The sequence below is a fragment of the Erithacus rubecula genome (assembly GCF_903797595.1).
Source record: "Erithacus rubecula genome assembly, chromosome: 16".
Classification (NCBI taxonomy): Eukaryota; Metazoa; Chordata; class Aves; order Passeriformes; family Muscicapidae; genus Erithacus; species Erithacus rubecula.
In genome coordinates, this window is record NC_136668.1 from 13,900,831 (window position 1) to 13,924,452 (window position 23,622).

Sequence of the window (23,622 nt, forward strand, 5' to 3'; positions counted from 1 at the left end):
TAAAGATTTTACAGAGCTGTCCAAGGTGCTAAATTTACTCAATAATGGGTTTGGCACCATAGTGTTAACCTCTCATTTACTACCAGTTTGAGGGACTAAATTGAAGTAGCTGACTTCATTTACCTTGAAATGTATATTTTATGACATTATGTAAGTAGATTGAAAGGGCACTGCAGTTTTAACAATTTAAAGGCTAGAGCATGTTTAAGATGAAGCTTGAATATTTATCGTATATTGCACTTAAAGTATATTGTATATTAAAATGCATTGATTAAATTTGTAAAAGGTATTATAAAAAAGGACAGCTAGTATAAGAGATCTATGTCTTTTAAAATGCAATTGATACTGCATGTTATCATTGCAATGGTAACAGATAAACAGATAGAGGGGTGGACAGAGCAGCAGACAGAGCAAAAAGTGAGTGAAACTCACATTCTATAAAAAGAAATCTCTGTATAAGCTCAAGGTCTGTTATTCTAGATATTCTTTTGTTCACAGAAATTTTTCTTTGCCTTCATCTCCGAAGCCTAGATTTTCATAGCAGTAAGTGGGCATCATGCAAGGCCCTTCCAATTGAATATGCAAGTGGAAATATTTCCTGAGAGAGACAGAGTTTGACTAAAGCTAATATCTAATTTATGGGGGCATTTGTCAAGGAAGACCCACTTTTCTATTAATGCTAAAAGTCTGACAGCTTTTGGTTTAGAAAAAGGACTTAGCAGCATTTAGCTAGACCTAAGTAAGGACCCTCTTTGTTTTTGCATTTTCTTTCAAATGAGAATAATTTTATTTCTCCAAAAATCACAAATGAGCAAATATTCAGAAAATTAAAGATTACTTTAGTAATTAAATATGATACATCAGAACTCTGCACTCCATGAAGCTGCACACCAAAAATTCATAGTCCATTTTTACTCCAAACTGAAGCTGATTTTCTACTGAGGGATTTCTACTTTTTTAATTTCTGAAACAGCCTGGCAATTAAATATTTTGATCAAATTTTCCTTCAGAAGATAATAAGGAGTGTCTACAAACCCAAAAGAGGGGCTGAGTAGTAAACTCTATTGCAACTTTACATATCCCAACACTACTGTAGAAAAAAATATTGTAAATCATACTGGAATAACTGTGCTTTTGAAGCACAAATACTTAAATTCAAACTGAATCCACTTCTGACTGAATGTACCTCAAGCACTACAGCACCTCTGCATGTTTTGTTGGAGGCTTGCATTTCCTTCAGAAGGATTTCATCAAGAATATGAAACTTGCATTTCAAGTTTTATCATGATGAAAACACTTTGTGTCAAGATTTATCATGACAAACACATTTTTTGTTAGCTTTAAAAAGACGGGATATTTTTCCTCGTAACATCCGCTTATTTTTTATTCAGAAACTCATGAAAAAAGACCCACTCTATATCCCAAAAGGGCTGTGAGTCTGGTGAGATAAAAGGTATCTAGAGTTACACTGAGTTGTTCAGCTTAAGTAACTAAATTAGATAATGTTCAAGGTACTCGTTAAAGCGAAATGAATTTTGTCAAGAAGAAGCTGACCACAATATATAACACTCATCAGCCACATGCTGGATTATTGAGACCACCAAAGGATTTATGGACTCGTGGAGGGCGTGGGGGGGAAGCTGTTCCAGCATCCTCTGAGGCATTTATCTTATGTGTTGTCTGGATATCATATCACCTTCTAATGCTCTTTAGCATTGTAATACAAGAGAGAGCTCATTCATCTTCTGAGAGGGTACTTAGGGATGATGATGTCATTCATACTTCCTTGACTCTCATGTCTGACCTCCTGCCTCTGCCTTCTAACTTCCTACTCTCATGGCTACTTGCAAGAAAAAAACCCCTCTGCAGACTCAAAATGCTCAGCATCAGACTCCAGTTCACTTCTTCACCTTGGAAAGGTCACATTCTGAAATTTCTAGTCAAAAATCACAGTAATCTGTGCTCAAACTTTCCCTTTGGTTTTCAGTTGGTGAAACAATAAATGTGATAGTTAAGGACATGGGTTAGAAGTAGGTTTTAAATTTACAGTTGAAATTTGTGTCTGCATTATATTTTAAAATATAGAGTTGTGAACATCTATTTCAAATGTAAAGGCAAAACTGAGAGAGACATTTACAAGAATGGCAAAGATCTAAAATGCCAGACACTGAGCTTGGTACACAAGAGCTTCAGCCTGTCCAGAACCTCCCATCTCTCCACATCAACACTGAGCACTGCATTATTGTATCATTTTCTGCAATTATAGCTTTATAAAGACTCAAAAAAGCCATTCCAAATGTAAAGATCCTCCATTTACTGTAAGACTGAGGGAACTGTGCCAGCCTAATGGGAAGTATAAAATAACAGGGCCATTTCTCTAGAAAGGTATTTGTACTCACACCAAGTTGAAAACTTTTCCAACAAACAACTGAATGGTTTCCATATATTATGACTGAATCATACCAAAGAGGTGAATGCCATAGGCATTCAAAGACAGGAAGGCAAAATGGGAGAGAAAGACAACATCTCACTTGAGGGGCAAAAAGTGCTTCAGCTTTCCACTGCTTACAGGATGGAAGTGCACTGAATTTCAATGGCAACTTCTCAGAAAACAAGTCTACAGTGGGAACTAGAACCTTGGTCTTTCCAAGCCACTGTAGTCTCATCAGCCTCCACCCAAACTGAAAATCATAGCCTAAATGTACAGCACTAAAAACAGTCATGCATAACCTTACCACCTGCTCCACAATGAGCCAAGCTTATAAATAAAATATAGGAAGCCTCTATGAGGCAGCAGAAAGAGCAAACACTGAAGTGCAAATGGGAGCAGGCATTTAGCCATAAACATTGAGAATCGATGATTAAAGTTCCTCTTAACCACAAAGGTGATAAATGCATACAGGGGAAACACACCCTGTCCAAAGAGTCTTCTCTGCAAATACTGCTGACAAAAGAAGGAACAAAATTATCATGATCACCTGAAAGTCTGCCCTTGCAAGTCTCCCATCTTACACCTATTAACCTGCTGGAAATATAGTGTAGTTAAACACTAAAAAAAATATCAGTTTCCTTTTTTCAATCCACAGCACTCATGCTGGTGGTCCCATTTCCATAAATGATGGGCACATAACAACAACAGAATTGGTAGCTAACACAGATGTGTTCTTCATCTAGATATAGGGTGGCATGGAATAAACCACCATTAATATTGTTGGTTTGGAATAACTCTTTGAATAAACTGTCATTTGAGAGTCTGATGTTTCCACTAAATTATCATCAACTGAAGCATCTGGCAAGTCATTTGGAGGGTTTTGGTGCTAAGAGCTCTGGACTTGTCTGCTAATGTTGGGTCTCTAAGGAAAGAGAGAAGAGTGGGCATAGGAGAGCTGATATGCAGAACTAAAATAACTCTGCTAGAACTTAAATCATCTTCTTTAGGGACTTTAGTGACAACAGTGATATCATGACACATCCAGATCCATGTGATAGCTAGAGAACTTTGCTTCTCCTAAGTTCATAGAACATCTTTCCCCCGACCCCTCTGTTTATCAGGAGAAGGCATTTACAGTGCAGGAACCCTTCAGAGCTGTCAAATTCTACCTCATGAGGCCCATCTACCTTTCATGCAGGCAGTGCAGGGCTGGCAGGTACAGCTGCATTGCACCCCTGTATCTGTTCACAACCTGCAGCTGAGAGCTGGCAGGTGCCAGTCGTGTTGGGACTCACACACATCCCTCCAGGAACCAACCCTGGGCCAACTCTGCACTCCCCTCCAGCATTCCCACAGACTGTCCTGCAGGCTCACACTCTGAGGGGCTGATGACAGATCCCCTGGGCCTGAAACAGCTGGATCAGGAGAGGAAACACATTTTACAGCTGTACAAAAACCTGGAGGAGCTGTAGCATGGAAGGCCAGTTCTCCTGCATACACTTTTATGCCATCCCAGCATTCCTGCTATGGTCAGTTTGTCATATCCAGTGAATCACCAGAAGACAATCTAATTAGATGCAAACTAGAGCACAAATGGATAAGTCCACATAATTTAGTGACTAACAAAAAAATCCTTCACCAACTTCCTTTATGGAAATCCCTCCATCCCACCAGGTTACAGTGACTCACACTATTCCTCTCTATCTAGGCTGCAAAAGGATTATTCCTGATTTATCCACATGAGCAAACAAATGACAACATTAGACTCTTTTCTTTCATCTGACCTCACAAGGTTGTCACAATGACCTAAAAGCACATTTTTCCTTCTAAATTTTCCTTATGCACCTCCACTACCATCAGCCCCAGGGCAATTTTGGATAGGAGCCTCCAGCATTTATTTTTTAAAAATACTCCAAACTATTTGCATGAGCATCTACAGTACTTTAAAGCAGATACTCATTATTGAGATTAAGGAGTTTTTAGGTTTGGGGGTGGTTTTTTTTGGTTTTGTATATGTAAGATTTTCTGATAGTTCTTCCTCTTGCTGGTATTAACATTCTTAATGCTTGGGAGAGTAAAAAGAGTTACTGCTCAAAATCTTCTCCTGACTATTTTATACCCATTTCTTTTTTGGAAGCTCTCAACATTCCCTTACAGAAGAAGATTTTGAATTATTTGAAGGGTCTAGACTTAGGTAAACTGTCAAAGAATGTGAAAAAATTAACAGAGGCACTGAATTCTGACACTGGCATTCAAAGATTCTGCACAGGCTGGTTTAGAAGCTTAATCCTGTAGATCATATTGTTGTGTCCATTAGAAAAATTCCCTGGAATACTGGGAATTAAAAAAGATTGCCTGTGGCTTGTGATTATGTGTATGGCACAATGCAGAGATCAAATTATGTTTTTGTAAGAGTGAGAGACTTTCCTTGGCAAGTGGACACCTTGATATCTATTTTCTGTGATTTGTATACACAAGACTTTCCAAACACAGGTCGAGTCCTAACACTTTTAAATTGATCTCACATTAGGTCAAACTAGACTGTATTGGGTGGTTTAATTCACTTGGCTGCCTTTAAATCTATAGAGAAATATGTTTGGTAATGCATGGTAAAAATCCTGCTGAGGTAAATCAGAGGAGCTGTGTAGCAATTAATGTGTTCATTTAGATATGCGTTTTGTCCATTTTTTTTTCACAGGTCATCTTATTCATTTACCCATATAAATATCTAAATATGCCAAATTACCTCTTTTCTATTAAAAAACCTACAAGTGTTCAATCACATGAAAGACCCACCCATCCTTTATTTTAATGAAGAACAAACTAAACCATACCAAACAAAAATCTCCAGCCCATCATTAAGATCTGTGCAACTGTGACTTTCCTGGATTGATGTTTCAGGTTTGAAGCATGAGCAATTAGAAATTGAGACTTTAGATTACTTTTAATAGCAGAAGGAAACTGAAAAATAAGACACATTGAAATTCTAACCTACAATAATATTCCACTCTGTTGAATAGAGAGTGGATGCATAAAAATGTTAAAAGAGAGACTGGAATAATGTTGGTGGGTTTTACTATGACAGTTAAAACACTGCTCAGTCATAACCCCTACAAATGACTACTCTCACTTCGTTTTTATCATCAGCATAATTAAAAGGAATCTCTTGAAAGGGGCATTCTCATTACAGCCAAGGACCACTTCAGACCCCATTGAAATGAAAAGACAGACCACAGATTAGGTGCAGATACAAGTGGCAATTTCTAGGGAAGAATAAAATACCAAATGAGTAACAACCATATTTTATGTGTTCAAAAGACTCACAGTATTTTATTGTACAAAGAGACTTTGGCTCAGAAAGACAACTTCAACACAGTGGCTCCTATCAGATATTCTAAAAAAACTTCAACTCCCTTATCAGAAACTAAAGTTATTTTGTTTCTTGTATTATTATTTTTAATTTACTGTCCTATAATTCAGCTGAAATTATCCAAAGCAACTGTAAATGTTGAATAACTATTAATTTAAGAGATTCATCCAACATTTCACAGAGGTAACACTCTATTTCTGTGTACAGCTCCAGATAGCAAAAGCAGGCACAGCATTTACATGATCTAGGGCTCCTTTTTCAGTGCTGAGGGAAAAGTATTACCATTGTCACTACACAAATATATTTTATAGAATTGCTTCAAAATACTGACTTTTCAAAATACATCAATATTTCAGTAGCTTTTTTGATCAACAATACCTCAGCACTCATGCTAATTTAGAGCTGAATAATGAAAGAAAATCCAGATTATCAAATTGACTATTATTTATTTCCTAAAAATACTTGTAAACACATTTTGTCTGAAGCTCACTTTTGGAAAAAAATAGGCACCTCTATTCTGTCAAATGTTTGGATTTCAAGATGCTGTGAGCAGATGAAATGATGAATCCAGCATTATTAGTGGAGATACTTAGGTCATCCTAAAGAACAAAATCAACAAACTTCACCATTTCTGTATCTTGGACTGCCCAAAATATAGCAACAAAAAAAGTGTTAAATGTATGTGGCTCTGCTTTAAAAATGCTTCTATCTCTTGCTTTCATTCCCCTGTCAGCAAATACATCATTTGTTATCTGTAGTCACAAATGTATTCCAAAATATTCTTTAAAATAAATCCAAAATGCATTTCCATGTCTGTACAAGCAGGTTGAGATTGTGCTGTTGTACTTAGAGGACATTCCAGTCCAGTTGAGTTATATCACCATAAGTTACAAGATTGACTTTCACAGCAGAAAGAAAAGGTTGTACTCAAACAACTGTTATTGCCTCAATGGAAAAAAAAAAAAAAAATCAATGAATGTAAAATGAACAAGAGATTTTGTCCAAGTTGCAGTTAATACTACTGAAGAGCTATGGATATTAAAAGGTCAACAAATAAATTAGTCCAAGTGTTATGAAATGAATGATTTGGCTTATAATTGTATTGAGTGCAAATTGTTCACTGCCTATTAGACCAGGTAATTTTTACCCATGGTGCCTCAATTACTGTTCCATAAGCAATAATACAGTTGTAAGAGCCACCAGTTCGATCGGGTGACCTGGGAGACACTCCAGGACAGCTGCCTGTGCTGTGATGGATCACTGAGCCTCATCTCCAAATGGTGCCAAGCCTTCCCTTCCTGGGAGGGCATCTCATAAAAGAAACATTGCTGCTTGATTCATTTTACCAAAATGTTTGATTTTTCTGGCGTCAGCAGCTGGGCAGGGATTGTAGGCTCTGTATTTCTGAGAATTACGACACGAGGCGTCCCATTGCTTCCAGCACTCTCTGCTAAATGGCATCAGGATGGCCTGGAGGATGCTTTTTTCTGCTATTCAATTGTGCTTTGTTGTGAGAAATACACAGCAATCATATTTTACATCACCACGTAAACCACCACATAACACCTAAAACTAGGCCAGAAATGGAAACTCCAGGTGAGATTATAGATATTACTTCACCCTCCTGCAACGCCCCACATTCAAAGCACCAGTTTAATGGGAGCACATTAAACTTCAAAACACACTTTCTAGGAAAACACGCCCTCTCCCCCACCTTCATCAGAGACAGCCTTGGAGTGTTGCTGTTTGGCTGAAATTACAGTGGGCTGTGGTTACAACTAAGGCAAGTTTTTTGTAGGGTGAGGTTGGATCTTTTATCACAGGCCAGAAAAGGTACAGTCAGTGCACAGGAAGCAAGGCTGGGCACCCAAAAACCTGTTTTATTCCAGTTATATCAGTCAGTCTAAGATATAACTACTTCCCACAAATCTTGATAGCCTTAAAAAGTGAAAAGGAATCAATCTGACGCTGCTTTCATTCTATGAAGCAACACCCATGGCAAAAGCTGTGTTGCCCCACTGCACCTTAGGGCACAGTGTTCCCTGTGACCCAGGGCTCAAAAAAAGGCAATAAAGGGCTCACCAGCCTTCCCAGAGGGCCTGAAAGGATTGTAACCAGGTTGTAACTACACAGATCTGCTCTCTTCCTATTCATATATAAAATAAACTGAAAAGGTAAACGCAAATCCTGAATTATCAAATAATCCGCACAGGAGAAACCACAATAGTAAAAGCCTAATTAGGATAGATTGTACCCCATACAACCAAATCCTCTTTATATTGTCACTCTACTATATTTTTGATAAATCACTACATTCAAACAGTCTTTTGGGAGGGTGGTTTTCCATTTCATCTCTCCATTGAGCAAAAAAAGTGCCACATGACTGGAGTCTGAATTTCCATTTCACCAGCATACAGTTGAACTGAATATTATTTGGCACAATACAGTGTACAACTGAGCCACTAAATGGCTGATTTACTAAATTATTATTAGATGAGCTCTTGCTGTTCCAAGTGAAAGTGCAGTCACTGTCTCTCTTCATGGTGTGTTCAAATTGTTCTGTGTTTAAATATTCAGCATGAGGCTAATGTGAACTGATGAACTGAGACTGCAAACGTTCACTTTCGATGCAGACAGGGAGTCAGAGATGCAACATATCATGTGGCCTGTGGAGGTGAGGATGATTTATGTTTAAGGATGCTGCTGCCTATTTCCATTAATACAAGATATTCTTAATTAGCTCTGTGTTTGATCCAGGAGTTTGGGAATGTAGCTAGAAGCTAGAAAACAGCTCCAAAACTGAACATAGCTGTGTAGCTATGTAGGCATCAGAGTGAAGAGGTACTTGAGTCTTGATCTCAGGCAATAAAGTGCATGAGCTGCCTCCACAGTTTCATTCTTTGCTCTCTAATATTTGAGCTGTAACTTGAAAGTATCACCTGCAATTCCTACCTGAGCATCAGAGATTCTTGGTATGTAAAGGACTGACCACGTTGTGTAATTCTAAGACTTTCTGAGACGAGTGGATATGGGGGGAAAAGAAAAATACATATTTTTAAGAAAGGTTAAAGAGAAAAAGAAACAATTTCTTTACTGCCACCTGCTGGAGTTGACAATAACCCTTTGTCCCACGCAGAGAACAATCTCTTCACTTGGAGGACAGTTATGGGGAGCATTTAAAATACTGTGATCCCAGACACTTACAGTAGATTAGAATTTTTTATTGGTGCTGTGTTGCCATAACAACATAAAGACAGCAGATGACTTAAGCTAAGCTTGCAAAGCAAAAGGCTGCTCATCTGGCAGTTAAAATGAATACAGTTCACTTCACAAGTTCCCCATATGGACCCTTAGTGTATGGTAATGAGGATACCATATGGTGGGAGAAAATGCACAGAGAACAATTGTGCTCCACTGGATGAGTGAAGTGAGCGGGAAGTTATGAGGAAACACAGGAGAGAGATTTGTGTGTGTGCTCTCTAACTCAAGGGTTTCCTTCAGAGGGGGGTTCTCTCTCTTCTTAACCTTCTTCTTAATATATACATGCATAGAAATGACAGAGAAACATATTGCACATTTTGCAACATCATTCATCATAAACTGTCAGCTGTGTTTGTAAATCAGCTTGGTAAGATCTTAGAAATTTGTAATTCTTAAAAGGTAAAAGTGCTAAGTTTTTAGACAAAGTGCAGGAAAATTTAAGCACTTCTGACAAGTAGAAACATTAGTGGTAATCATTTTAAAAATGCTTGCATCTTCCTGCCTGCATGTTTAGCTGTAAATAATGCCGCAATGAATAAAAGCTTTAGAAAAGGGGAGGGGAGGATGAAATGGAAAAAAATATTTTTTGATTTTATTTCCAAAAGGATAAAAAGTAATAGATGATCAGAACCATATGCATGCAAAATTCTGCTGTAAATGTACATATGCTATACAGCACGCTGTACTAACCAGATCCCAAACCTGGTAAGACAGCTTGCTAAAGGCTGCAAAGTCAATTTTGTACTACACATGCTTCATAAAAGATGAATATAAATGCATTAGTTAGACACGGTGAGCTAAATTAGAAGGTCAGGCAGGGCTGGAAGGGCTGAAATATCACACAACCAATGACTGTAATTACTCTTTTTTTAAGTCTATTAAGTGGTGTTGTTCTATCAAGGCTCAGGGGTATAGGACATGAAGTACAAGATAAAGTAATGTGTATTTATTACTCCCACGGGATCAATTTACTAGATATTTTCAGCTCCATGGAGCAAAATACACAAATGCAGCCTTTGTTACTTTCTTCAAACTGTGGCTTTTTCCTTCAAAAGCTGCTCCTCGAAGGGACTGTGTTTACCTGTTTGGTGTCCTCCTGTCACCCTCAGCTAATTGTTGTATTCAAAACCAACAAGGATGAGGACACAGGAACAGAGAAATGTGGGGATCCCTCCTACAGGATGCTCAAACAAGTGGTTGGAGTGGCTCAGATGGAATGTGCAGACTAGAATATCCAGTCCCAGGCATGGTTTTTTCCCCCAAGGCAAAGCAGAGCGGGAGTGGAGAAAGGCGCAGAGCTCCTTGTCATCATGTTAGCCCTGATCTATTAAAAGTTTTGTCATAGATTCTAAATTACACCATCTGCTCTAATCATTTGCTGAGTAAATGCTGACCCAGTTATAAAGAAAGCTCAGTGAAATGTGTGTGCACACTGCTGACCTTCAGAAAGGAAAGGGCTCCTTGCCAGCCCTGTGTGCTGGCTCTGCCCTTCAGCCAGCCGTGCCTCTGTCCCTCTGCTCTCTCCTTTCAGACTCTGCATATTCCCAGACACCCCTCTGACATCCACCACCCCAAAAGGGTGGCACTTGCACAGCTACCTCGCCACCTCAGAAGCTTTGATGCTCTCTCATTGAATATTTTCTATAGGGTAAACAAAATATCAGACCCCCTCAACAAGCTCCTCAACCAACTAGGTGCTCAAGTTGTTAGGAAACTTCAAAACCCCAGTGGCTGAGGGTTCAATACCAACCTTAACTCTGTCAATTTTACAGTAGAACCCTCCAAGCACATCCCATGACCTTCTTGCTGTAGAGATGACCTCCAATATTTCCTCTTTATATACTCCCTCCTTCCTACCCACACTTAGTATAAAAGTATTCTAATGATTCTCATTACGCTGGATGAGAAAGAAAAGAAAAAAAAAAGGTGTTTTCATAGCTGAAAATTACTAACCTAGGTTAAAATACAGTATATGTTGAGTTAGTAGATGGCAATCCTTTCTGGAATTTCCATTGGGTCTGTCTGAAGCAGCAAACCCGAGCTGCATTGTCTTCATTGCTATTTTAACCTCTGCTAGCAAGCCTGGGCCAACCACCCACGTTCAGAGACAACCTTTATTTGCAATATAAACAATACCCATGTCACGATGGATAAAGGGCAGATCTGTGGGATTTCATATGGAAAAAGACAACTGCTTTTGCCAGCCTGATTCCTAATAACCACATGCCTTCTATTAGTGTCCTAAACGAGGAGGTGGGCTACGTCTTGGGGGGTTTAATGACTGACCAGAGGAAAGGAGCTGAAGGGAAAGAGGATTCTGGTTACCTGTGCTCTCAGCTCAGCAGGGAGGCCCCTGTGCACTAGAGAGAAGCTCCACTTTCATCTACATGAAGAGAAACCAGAAGTAAAGGTCCCTTTCAGGAGGGATAAGGGGTCTCCTAGAGAGCACTGAGGGAACAGACTGGGAGGGAGAGGACGTCAGATCACAGAGGGGGTTGATGCAATGACTCGCTTCTCAAACACAGAGTGAACAATCTTCTGCTTAATCTAAATACAAGTGATGAGTTGTAGGAGTGGTGAAAATGGCAAATAAAATCTAGGAAATTGCATATAAAGAGGAATCGTTGTTATTAAATCATTTAGGATGGATGTGTTTCAAATCTAGCTCACAGCTGAAGCTGTTTTACAGCTCTAGCTGTGGAGTTTTAACAAAATTGCAGAATTGCAACGTGTCTGCCAGGGATTTATTTTAAGGATTGCAGGGTAGTTACATGAATGAACCTTAATAGACTCAACATGTTGTTGTGATCTGAGCCCTTCAGAGATCTCCAGGGCAGTGTGTGTGCACAGGAACCAACAACACGAGCACGTGTGTGTGCACATGTGCAAACACCCGAGATGGAAATGGGCACACACACGGGCAGGGCTGTTCCAGCCCCACACAGGCTCTCCACACTCTGCTCCTGCAGGACAATGACACCACTTCTCAACCTTAGCATCTCAGTGTTCCTTTCCTCTTACCCCCAGAGATCTCTTGTTTCCTCTGATCTGCCTCCTGTCTGTATTAGAAAGGAAAGATTGCACTGCCCAGCACACTGCTCGTACTTGATCTCACTCCAAGCTTTGGGTGCTAATCCCATCTCCTGTCTCTCCTCCTGGTGCCTGTGGGAGTGGGGGTGTCTGTGGAGACATGCACCTCTCCTTCCACTGGCTGCCCTCCCTGACCTGCTCTGGACAAGGAGGGAACAGGATTCTGGCTCCACAGCTCAGCTGCCAACATCAGCTCCCTCCCTTTCTCCAGAAACTATATATTGCATTTCTACTTTAAGCACATCAGCTGTCAATCTAGCAGTCCAAAGACCCTCATTTTCAGGTGCTCCCATTCTCCTCACCGTGGGAGGGTTTCTCTACTGGAATTTGCCTGTTGGAGTACTGGGAAGGAAAAATTATTTTTTGAAATTTGTTTTTTTTTTTCTTTGTCTACTTCCAGCAGATAGTTGGAACATTTCAAAAAATTCATCCTGAGCATAAATAGTAAGCACTTCTGAAAATACTGGTTCTAAACTTGTGGAGATCAAACTTCTCAAACAGCCTCAGTGGTTTTAGAAATGCTGTTAACTCCTCAGCTCTGGAGGGCAGAGCATGTGCTAACACTTGATGGCCTCACCAGTTCTCCTTGTCTGCAGGGATAAGTCACAGAGCAGAATGCTCTTGATGGACCATGGGAAGGGCAGCATGCCCTTATGAACACAAAAATGATAACCACTTCTACCTCTGGGAAGATCTCTAATTCATCGGTAATGTTTCAATGGAATAATGCCCATGAACCCTAGCAGCAATTAGAGAGATATGATTTTGTTTTTTTTTTTTATTTAATGCAAAGGGACAAGCTTTTTGTGAACAGAAAGTGATGATGTGCTGTCAGGACAAAGGGGGAAATGGAAGGAAGGATTTTGAGAGCTCTGAGCACTGCTCCCCTCTCTGCTGTTTCTCTCAAACATTTGCCCTCTCTGCCCGTGGTTCCACTGTGGGAGCCATATGGCTTCCAACACTCCTCTAAGTAGCCACTGAGAATTGTCTGCAGTGGAATAGTGCCAAAGCCCTTCCTGGTTTAATGACATGGGGAAGAGCACTGTGCAGTGCTCACCAGCACAGAGGCTCAGGGCGTCCTTGATGATGATCCTGGAGCCAGCAAGTGATGCTGGGAATTGAACCATCAGAGCCTCAAATACAGAAGTCAACATGTGCCAACCCCTGCTGCATTCAGCCTCTGTGTGTGGCATAATAATGAGACTTGAACTTGAGGTCCAACCTTCAAGCTTGCACAGAAGGAATTAACCAAAGACAAAAAAAAAAAAAAAGGTCTTCTCTTCATCCTGTTTCTCTCTAAGCCTGCACAGTGTTACCAGTTTCTTCACTGAGTTTGTCCAACCCTTAAGTAACCTATTTTGTTTTAAGCCATCACATCTTACCTCTGCACACACAACCACAATTTCTCTTGATTTAAAGACTTGAAAAATTGGTTTAAAAGGTACTCCAAAGAAACACATGAAGCCAAGAGGGAATTGGAGGGGACAGATGACTCAGTGCTAACCCTCACTCTCATACCTAATCCATAAATACCTGCTAAATTTCAGAGTCAGGATATGGAGCTAGGGGAAGCTTTCTTCTGCCTGATTATAGGCAGCAGGAATGTGTGGTACCAGCCTGAGTACCTCAGGTGCCTTAGGAATCAAAAGGGAGCCCAATTCCTGTGGAAGTTGGGGATGCACCACAATCCCTGGCCATAAAACTGAATTTGGAATTGCCCAGGTTTTTTTTACTTGAATTTCCTGATTTAAATAAAATCTATGGACATCTACCAGCCAGCTAGAATGTTGAGTTTAGAAAAATTTTGCAGCATTTCTTTTGTGCCTTGCAAATGCCTGGTGCTTCTTCTTGTCTGAGAAACTATTTTGCTCCAGAAGCACATATGGCAGCAGAGGCAGGATAGAGATGAAAAAAAAAAAAAAAACCCTACAGAAGGATGCTCTCTTTCTTTGGAAAGGGTTGCACCTCTGGAGTGAAACTTGACAAGCCATGAAAGCTGTGTCCTGCTGCAAATCTGTCCAAATGTTAGGGAAAGGGACAGCTTGAGAGGGTGAACAGAGCCAATGGTAAATGTAAATCTCCAGGACAGCATGTTTCTCTGGAGGGAAGAGGGAAGGACAACACATCAGTGACCCCAAAACCACAGCCTGCAGCCTTCCTAGGCAAAGATAAAAGACAGAACAAGGCTGTAAAAAAAGTCACATACTGAATTTTATTTCTTTCAAGGAATTAAGCAAATTAAGTTCTTGTGTTCAGGAATTTTTCTCACCTTTCAAACACTTTGGAAATGCAACTAATCAAAGCCTACAACAATCCCTGATGAAAGCCTGTGGACAGCTCAGGGAGCTACAAGAAAAAGGTCACAAGTATTGCCCAGTCACAAAGGCCATACTGGATGTACTTTAACTGAACACTTCATTTGTCTGTGTCTCAGGTTGGCAAATTCACATTTTCTTTTCCACAGGGAGTGTCTGATTTCCCAGCTCACTCAGTAAGGGCAGATAAAACATGTGGTGGCAGCTGGCCACAGCCAGTGACTCCAGATCATCAGTACTGCTCAGAGTTTCTGGGGACACAAGCAACACCTCAATCCCCACCTCTTACTCCAGTATACCACAAAAATCACTGCAAACTCTAGCAAGGTACCAAAACCAGATCTGACTGCAATGCCAGTGTTTCCCCAGCACAAGAAACTTATCTGAACAATGCTGTCTTTCTCCCAGCTTTTACTTGACAAAAATCAACAAAAGCTCACTAATTTTTATGGGAACAAATATCACTTCAGTACACAATGCTCTAATTAAACCAGCAATCCCGAAATAAAACAGTATATAATCATTATTATACTAAACCAATACATGATGCAGCAGCAATAGAGTCACATCCAATTAACTTGATTTTAGTAATAGTGAAGTTCTCAAAATTATGCTGGCAAAATGCTACTGATACCAAAACCAAAAAGCAACATTATTCTATGAAAACACTGCTCAGGTCCCAAAATGGTAATCGAAAAAGATGTTCATTGTTATGTCTTTTAGAACACAGAGAAAGATTTCAGGAAGGTAAGAACTGTTTGAGTTTGCTGTGACTGAGAAGATAACAGAATTCTCCTAAGTCTCCAGCTGCTGTTTGGGCTTTCTTGGTCTCTGTTTCAATTTATCTGGGTTGGGTACCAAACCAGGACCATCACATTTACAGTTCCTTGCACTTCCAGACAAAACCACCCAACAACCATCTTGAGCACATTTAATACAACAACAAACGTTGTGCTGACCTTTGGCAAGCGTTCGGGGTCACCAGGGTGCCTGGGGATAACCTTCTGTAACCTTTGGAAACCATAGTCAATGGTGGGTTCGTTGAGAGCTGAAACAACAACAAACAACAGCGTGAGGTGACACAACAGGCTCAGGTGACAACGGGCAAAGGCACCGCGAGACCACGGCAGGACACGGCAAAACCCCTGAACTCAGCCCTGCCTGGTCTTGGTCCAAACTCTGCTTGAGGTTGGTCCTTTTATCTCAATCCAAACCTTCAGCTCCTCCAGCAGAGCTGCTGGAAGATCTCAGAGTTTTGCATACATCTTCCAAACAGGAAGCAATTTTTATCTCTGAAAGGCAGGATGAAATCGATTTGATACGTACTTTACACCCCATGTTTCATGTTGGGTTTTTCACATTATGAAGAAGGTGATTGGAAGACAAAAGTAGTTACTATTCCAGTGCCTTTCTTGCTCCAAATTTCATTATACTTTTAATATGCTCCATGTGCAATGTTCACAAATAATTTTGTTGTGAGCAATTGTCTTGGCAAAGGTTTTATTTTTTACTCATTGATACTGACTTCAGCAGCTTGGGCTTCAATCAGCACTAAACTGATCCAGGAGACATAATAATTAAAAAATAAAAAAACAACATTAATGTTTTTAGTTCATCTCTGACTAGTCTTTGTCCAATAAAATGGAGGTGAGAAATGGTGAAAGTGGAACACTTTAATCTTCATGAAAATGCTGGTCTGTCTGCATTAATGGAAGCTCTGATTGTGTCAAGCCTTTAAGCACATGCTTATCTGTAAGCACATACTTAAACCCATTTGCTTTCAGCAAAGCAAATTCGAGCATATTATGTTTTTTATATGATTGCCTATAATTACAGGGGACTGCACTGAATGACCTTCTAGCTATATTTCCAGTCATATGATCACTTTAAAACTCAGATGTTAGTGAGACTTCAACATGTGCTTAGAATTTCCTAAGTGCTTTGGTGAACTGGAACAGTCAAGTATTCTCAAGCATCTCTAAACAACAGCACATCTTGACTCTCCCAAGCCAATAGAGATGTGGGAATATTCCACAGCAATTTGTTTGAATTTTTTAGTTAAATGGAAAAAAAAAAAATTAATGTGGGTTTTTATGTTTTCAGCCTTTTTTGTGGAGGAAAAAAAAACAACCTATAATTTTTCATTTTTGAGTCACTTAAAAGTTTTTCTTCTCTTTTCTCAGCTTATTAATACCAAAACATATTATTTCTCACACAAAGTCTTACTAATTTATTAATAAATCATATACCTTTATGAAGATCTTATTATGAACTTCATTATGTGGCTAGAACAACGATATTTGAACACTCCAAAAAGATTTAGCATTAAACTCCATCTCCTAACCTCAACATGGCATAACCTGTCCATATTTCCATGTTTTAAGTGAGGAGACCATTTTTCCATACTCCTAAAAATCTTCATGTTATCACAAAAGCAATATCAAATCCCTGGCTTGTTTATAATTAATCATTCCATAACAAGCATATAAAACAATCCCTTTAAATTATTTTCAAATTATGTTTCTGCAGCAGATTATCCAGCTGGCAAGCAAAGGGTCAAATTTTTATCTCTCCTGGACCTTTGGCACATCCCATCTCCACAGGAAAATCCAGCAATGTTGCTGCTACCTGAGGCAGAAGAAGGTGATGTTGAGGGATCCAGATTTACAAGGCTGCTTAGTTTAAACCTTTTACAAATAAATTAATTTAGTGCTATTTACATTTATTATGAAAAATAGCTACTCTCTGAGAAGATTAACAAAAAACCAAAACCCTACAGTCCAAATTTACATTTCTTTTGCAAATATGTTCCAAGATTTTAGCGTGATTCTGTCAAATGTGTTTCTCCTCTAATTCAGTCTAGTTTATGGCCATTTTCCCTTTAGATCCTTTGGGAAAGTAGTTACTAAATTCTGCAATATTATAAATGGAGGCCAGTTCTGAAATCCCCCCAGAGTTAAGTCATTTTCTCGTATCTTCCTACACGTTCAACACATTTGAAATCCACAGAGTATTTCCTCTGAGTATTTTCTGAACTAAATGGCAAAAAAAAAAAAAAAAAGTTAATTTTATGGTCCAATCTCACAAGGCATCAAGCATACTGTGAGAGATAGTGAAAACTTTCTGCCTCAAACAGCTTCAGCTTTACTTTAGTGGTGGGGAGAGGCTGCACACAGCAACCTGCAGGATTGGCTATTGTTAAATATCACTCATTAGTCTATAGCCCTTCAGCCTTTCAATATGAGATAAAATAAAAAAAAAAATTTAAAAAAAATCTTTAGCTGTCTGGACATCTGACTACAGCTTGGACAATTTCAGTCCTCCATTGCTTATTCATTTATAACCCAAATGTAATTAATCATCTCTCAATGCAAGGGATCTGTTCACATATTTAACCCCATCCCCAGCATTAAACCAGACAAGTTGTGTGTCAGAAGGTGGAAAAACTCCAAAGAAAAGGGAATATTCTCCTCTCCAAGCATTGCAGAAGAGCTGCTACAAGGTCAGACTCCACCTCCCTGCAAGGTTTTCCTCTGTCCCAGCACATGTGACTGGTCTCTGCTGATGAAGTCCATCCACAACAAGGCATTTCCCAGCCCTTTAATTCAAATAACAGTTTTCTTTCCATGATTGGGAAAAAAGAATCAATCAGAAATACAAACTCTCTATTTGTGTTCTTGACATCCCTACATTAAAAACAAGCTAACACATATGGTACTTAAAATGCATTCCCATTACCTTATATTTTAAAAGTACCATTGAAAGTACTACTAACTTTAAAAAACTGTGCTAAATTCAAATAGGTCCCAAGGCTAATGGAAGCAATTTGTATACCAACCCAAACTGACTGGCCCACTTTTCAAAATACAGGTATGATAATCTTGTGGTTTTAAAAGGACATTTAAATTGAAAGACTGTGAATTTAGTACATAATTATACCAATAGAACCCTTTAACTTGTCAACTTGTAAATCTAAAAGGCTATCAATCATTTCTAAAGAGGAAATAAACCTTAAAATTCTTTGATTGACAGTGCTTATTTTTTATGTGGGAAAAAAAAAAAAAAAAGGAGTAAAGTGGCCAGAAATCCATTTACAAAAGTACATTGTTTTACATAGGTGAGTAAAAAGCCAATAATTACACCTCCAAAAGACATATAAATCAAGGTAAGTACTTTTCCCTCACTTACATATTTTAAGTTGCAGTAAACTTCAGGTAACTTTTTATTAAAATACTTTTCCAAATGCAAAGCTTATTGAAGCCATTAATAGAGTAGCATTTTCATTTAAGCTAATATAATCATTTTTGCAAATACAAGATTTAAGCCATTTTTCTCCTTCCAAACAATAAACTTTTAGCCTGTCTCTTGTGTGAATTAACTAAAATTACACCCAGGTGTACAAAATCTGTCTATCTATCCTAGTGTATGAGTTAAGGCACAATATTTATTATTCTTACCATTTTATGAATTACTTCTTAAACCCTTGAGGAAGAACTTTCTTTCAAATTAGACTCTAACAGAATAAGCCATGAAGCTCTTTATGCAGCAAGTCTAAAGCCATAACTCATAAAATCTAAGGCTCTTAATCAAGAAAATGCACAATGTCTGTGGAAATAGGGATGTATACATTATAGTCATCTTTTCAAAGTCCAACTTATTTTTCAACAAAAATGCTGCTTATGCCTCTGAGAAAAAATGTTTCCATCATAACCATAATTTCAAATTCTGCACAAATAATTTTAATAACCACATGCAGATAATCCACCATTTTTAAAAGTCTTTTTTTTTTTTTAAAGAAAACTAGTCAGTGGAGGGCTTTTTTTAATATTTCACATAATGAATTCCTACTGTGTCAATAGAGCTTTGGTTGTTAATTGAATGACTGTCTGATGTATCTGAGAGAGGAATTTGTTTCTCTGGCCATGCTGCCAACTCACAGCAGAATGATCGACACTTAATATCAGCAATTAAAAGGACCTGTTCAAATATCATATGGAATTTGTAGCTTGGGGTAGTGTAGGAGAGCCCTTCACCAAGGAAAACTCATTCAGCAAATGCAGAGAGTAATTGAATTAGACACATTTTAACATTATTATTCAAAGAAAAATAAACACACACTACATAGAAGCATTATGGAAATATTTCAGAATGTAAAACATATCCAGTTAATTTGTTTCCCATGCATTCATGGTTTCATTTACTCCTTTTATTTTCCAGTCCTTGTTTCTTTTTCATTCTATTTGACCCAAAACCAATGAGAAAGCAGCACTTAGACCTATGAACTTCCCATCTGCTTTTCCAGTGGAAAAGACTGCAAGGAGAGGGAAGGGACTCTGAAGGCTCAAATAATCTAAAAAAAAAAAAAGGCTGGAGGCTACAAAAAAAAGAAAATGCTTCAGGCCCACAGGTCTGACAGTCCCTATCTCAGAGGAGAAATCTGGTCTTGATTGTTCTAAGTGAAACACTCAGGGAAAGGCTGCACATGAGAATTAAATATCCCACAGTGTTTGCTGCTGTGGTGCACCAGGGAGTGGCTGAACATTGGAATGGAAGAAGATGCTTTAGACTCTTCCTCTGTCTCTTCACAAATTTATTTTGTAAATTTGGCTCTACAACACAATTGGAGAGCTGGTGACAGGTCCTGAAATGCAGTGTCAAAGAGGTGGGACTTTGGGGTCTACACAACTGTTTTGGGAGATTTTTTTTCCTGTCCAATGGGAGAAACTTTGTCAGAATATAAATGGAAGGTGACTCTTTAGCCAAGAGACACAAAGTTTTGTGTCTTAACACCTTACAGCCACAAAAGTTTTCTGCTGCAAGCCCCTGACCCTGACAAAATAAATCATTGGTGCAGAAGATGGGAACAGGACAGGACAGACCAAAATAATGTCAAACTCCAGGTACTAAAATGCCTCCCTGAGGCCCTGCAGTACAGCAGGGCCAGTGGAGGGTGTTACAAAGCAACATTTGGACACAAACCCAACAGCTCTTACGCACACTGGCCTCTTTCTGCCTGTTCTATAGAGACAGTGAAAAAAAAAACACTTCAAAACCCCATCACCAAATGAGAAAAAGTCTGTTCTGCAAATCTCCTGCAAAGACTTTTCCTTTGCTAATTAAAGCTCCTTAAATGAAAACATGCAAGCATTTGAGCTATTGGTTGTTGTTGTTGTTGTTGTGAGTTTGTCTTGCTTTTTCTAAAGTTTTCTTTCCACTGAATTTCCCTGCGGTGTTTATTCCCCAAGCAGTGGAAAAAGGAAGTGGGTGGGACAGTGAGAGCCTGAACAGAAAGGTTTGGGCTAGAAAGGTCCTTCCAATGTTAACCCAGAATTTCCTTTTTTTCTCGTCTCAGGACTTAAACATGCTCCTGTGCATTGAATTTCCATGTCTAAAATCAAACTGTGGCATCATGTCATTATTTTAAAATTAGAAATAGGGATATCTGAAATGTAATTCCTACATTTAATGCCCCAACAGACACCACATGCTTGTGCCAAGCAAAGAGGAAAATGCAGAGCTGATGGTGAACTTGACACAGAGCTCTCCTGAGCTCCCCAGTGCCTGCTCTCTACTTGAACTAAAGATTCAATAGTGTTTGAGGCAGTTCCACCATGTTCATCAGTGTCCTTACACACATGATGGACAGCCTGATATTTTCTTCCTGAAAACAATTTTTTTTCCAGGAACTTAGAACCAGAGGAGCAATTCCCTTCTCAGCCAGCTCACTGCAACCAGTTGCTGGGGATGCAAGGAATGCAAATCTTGAGCCCCATATTTTTATGGAAGATACAGAATGCAATGATGAGATCTGTCTAGCAGGAATTATGTGTTTGTTTCTCCAAACACACCAGCTCTGAAAGTTCACTCACAGCAACCTGCAGTCTGGCTTGGGGGAAAAGAAAGTCAAACAATTTATGAGCTTCACAGTTTCTTCTTCCTCTGGCTGTGCTGACCTCTTGTCTAATGGGGAAGATTTGGCCTTAAGGGAGTCTGAAACAGAACCCAGATTCAGGCACTGGAATTTAAACATCCCAATTTCACAACAGGCTGGTGGAATTCACTGGGGATGTGCACACAGAGGGCCAGAAGGAAATTATTGTGTGTTGGTTACTTCGTCTGGCCATCCAGGTTAATTGATGCAACTTTGGCAGTCATTATAAAAAGGAATAAACAGCATTTTCATGTGAATATTTTCCAGTTTTTCAGACACATTCTGGAGGTGCATGTGAGCATGCAGCAAAAAATTCACTGAAAAAGGGCTGGTTCTCTATGGCTTGTCCTAACATTTAATTAAATAAATATATGTGCACACATGAACACAAGCACAGAAATGCATCCAAGCCAATATTTAAGATAATGGGTGTGTAAGGTTAGTTATCTATAAGATCTATATTTAGACCTACTTTTAAACATTTTAAAAATAAAGACACTGCATATATTTTTAAACTGTTGGCTCAGAAACAGATGAGAGCTGTACCAGAGTGTGGGAGATGCTGAACTGTCACCTCATGTAACCTTTTCTTTCATTCTGTATTCTGCATATTTTCAACATTTTTTCCTTTGCATGCACTTCTCAAATTCCACAGTGTAGGTGCAGACACCTTTAAAATTGCCCTAGGGATAATTCTGGGTAACATACAGGAAGTTTTTTTTCTTTTTTCACCCTTCACAAACTCCTTTGGGGTAGACAGTATTGAAAACCATTGTTGAAACTTGTTTGTATGCAGAAATATTTCCTTTTGAATATTACCTCTCTCACTTTTAAACTTGTTATTTCTCATCATCTCTTCAGATTATTAAAAAATATAATTATTACCAGGGGATGCATAAATTAAAAACTCAGTGTCCTGTGTGAATTCCTATCAGAAGCTTCTTAGCCTAAATTTGGCTGTTTTTCAGAATTGTAGACTTCTGACATGTAAGTACACTATGGTCAGAGCAAAAAAGAAACTTCAAGAGAGAAAACTGGAAAAACACCAGCTTCACATCCAAAATCTCTGAAAGTGAGATTCACAGGGAAATACAAGTGGGGCTGATAATAAAAATGAGATGAATTATGCCTAGCTGTAATGAATATTATTATAGGTGTGGTGCTCTTGGAAGGGGCTGACCTGCTGTGAGGTTTAATTTAGGTCTTTAATCCCTCTCTATAACTAATTTTAAATCCCTTGAGAAAACAATAGTTTCCACACACCTTTGTTTCTAAATATGAGCTTTGACTTGTCTACGTGAAATTGCAGTAAAGCTACTCACCCAAAAATCAAAGGAGCCTTTTGGCTACACCCTGGATGATCCAGCAAATTTTTTAACATTGAAACAGTTGAGTTTGTTGTTTTCTAGTTTGTAACATTTAAATAGAAATGTATAATTTGAGAGCTTTCAGTAATCTCTGATTTCAGCAGCAGATGCATCACCTGCTCCCATAATTGCTCAGGGTTTGGGGTTTCTTTTCTGCAAAAATTTTGACAATAAATGTTATCAAGGGTAAAAAAAATATATATATATATAAAATCATCCCAGCCTGTGTGATAAACATGTTTCCCTGGCCTCACACCCCAGTGAGCACTGTGACACTATACTTTTATCATCCAGGGTGTGCTCAGAATGAGCTTAGAGCAGCAATTGCCAGGAATAGGCAGGCGATAAACTGCATTGATTTAACACATCTTGTTTTCAATCATGCTCGGATTTTCTGAGCACGCATTTTTCCTGTACTTCAGCTTGTAGCTTTTATCTGACGAGCTGATCCCTTTTCACTGGAAAATGAAAAGGTCGCACAATAAGACACGGTTTACTGGAACTTGAGCATGCACCAGGGAAAGTATTTTAGATAAATACTGTCAGACATAGTGGAGCTGAATTTCAACAACACAATTGCTAAACAACAATACTTATTACTCTCTAGAACAAGCCTACAAGCAACTTATGGCTTACAGCAGGGGAGATCTAAGAGTTAGGCTCAGTACTTAAAAAAACCTTATCAAAGCTTGTTCAAAGATGCAGCTTTGCTTTTACCTCACATGCACCAACCAGCCCTACCCCAGGACCAAACTAACACCCCCTCAATTCCTGTCCTAGATAACTTATAAATTATGGAAAACCACAGCAATTACTTTTTCTTATTTTTTTGTCTTTTTTTTTTTTTGGCAGAAAGG

General features: G+C 38.9%; 1 protein-coding gene across 8 annotated transcripts in view; it reads right to left on the minus strand.

Moving 5' to 3' along the window:
• Positions 1-23,622, minus strand: part of EBF1 (EBF transcription factor 1) — a 262,099-nt gene that overhangs the window by 12,520 nt on the left and 225,957 nt on the right. For all 8 annotated transcript variants that reach the window (XM_079319450.1, XM_079319449.1, XM_079319447.1 and 5 more), the window contains exon 11: positions 15,427-15,515. In XM_079319450.1, coding sequence (XP_079175576.1) covers positions 15,427-15,515 — 89 coding nt within the window. The remainder of the gene's footprint in view (positions 1-15,426; positions 15,516-23,622) is intronic.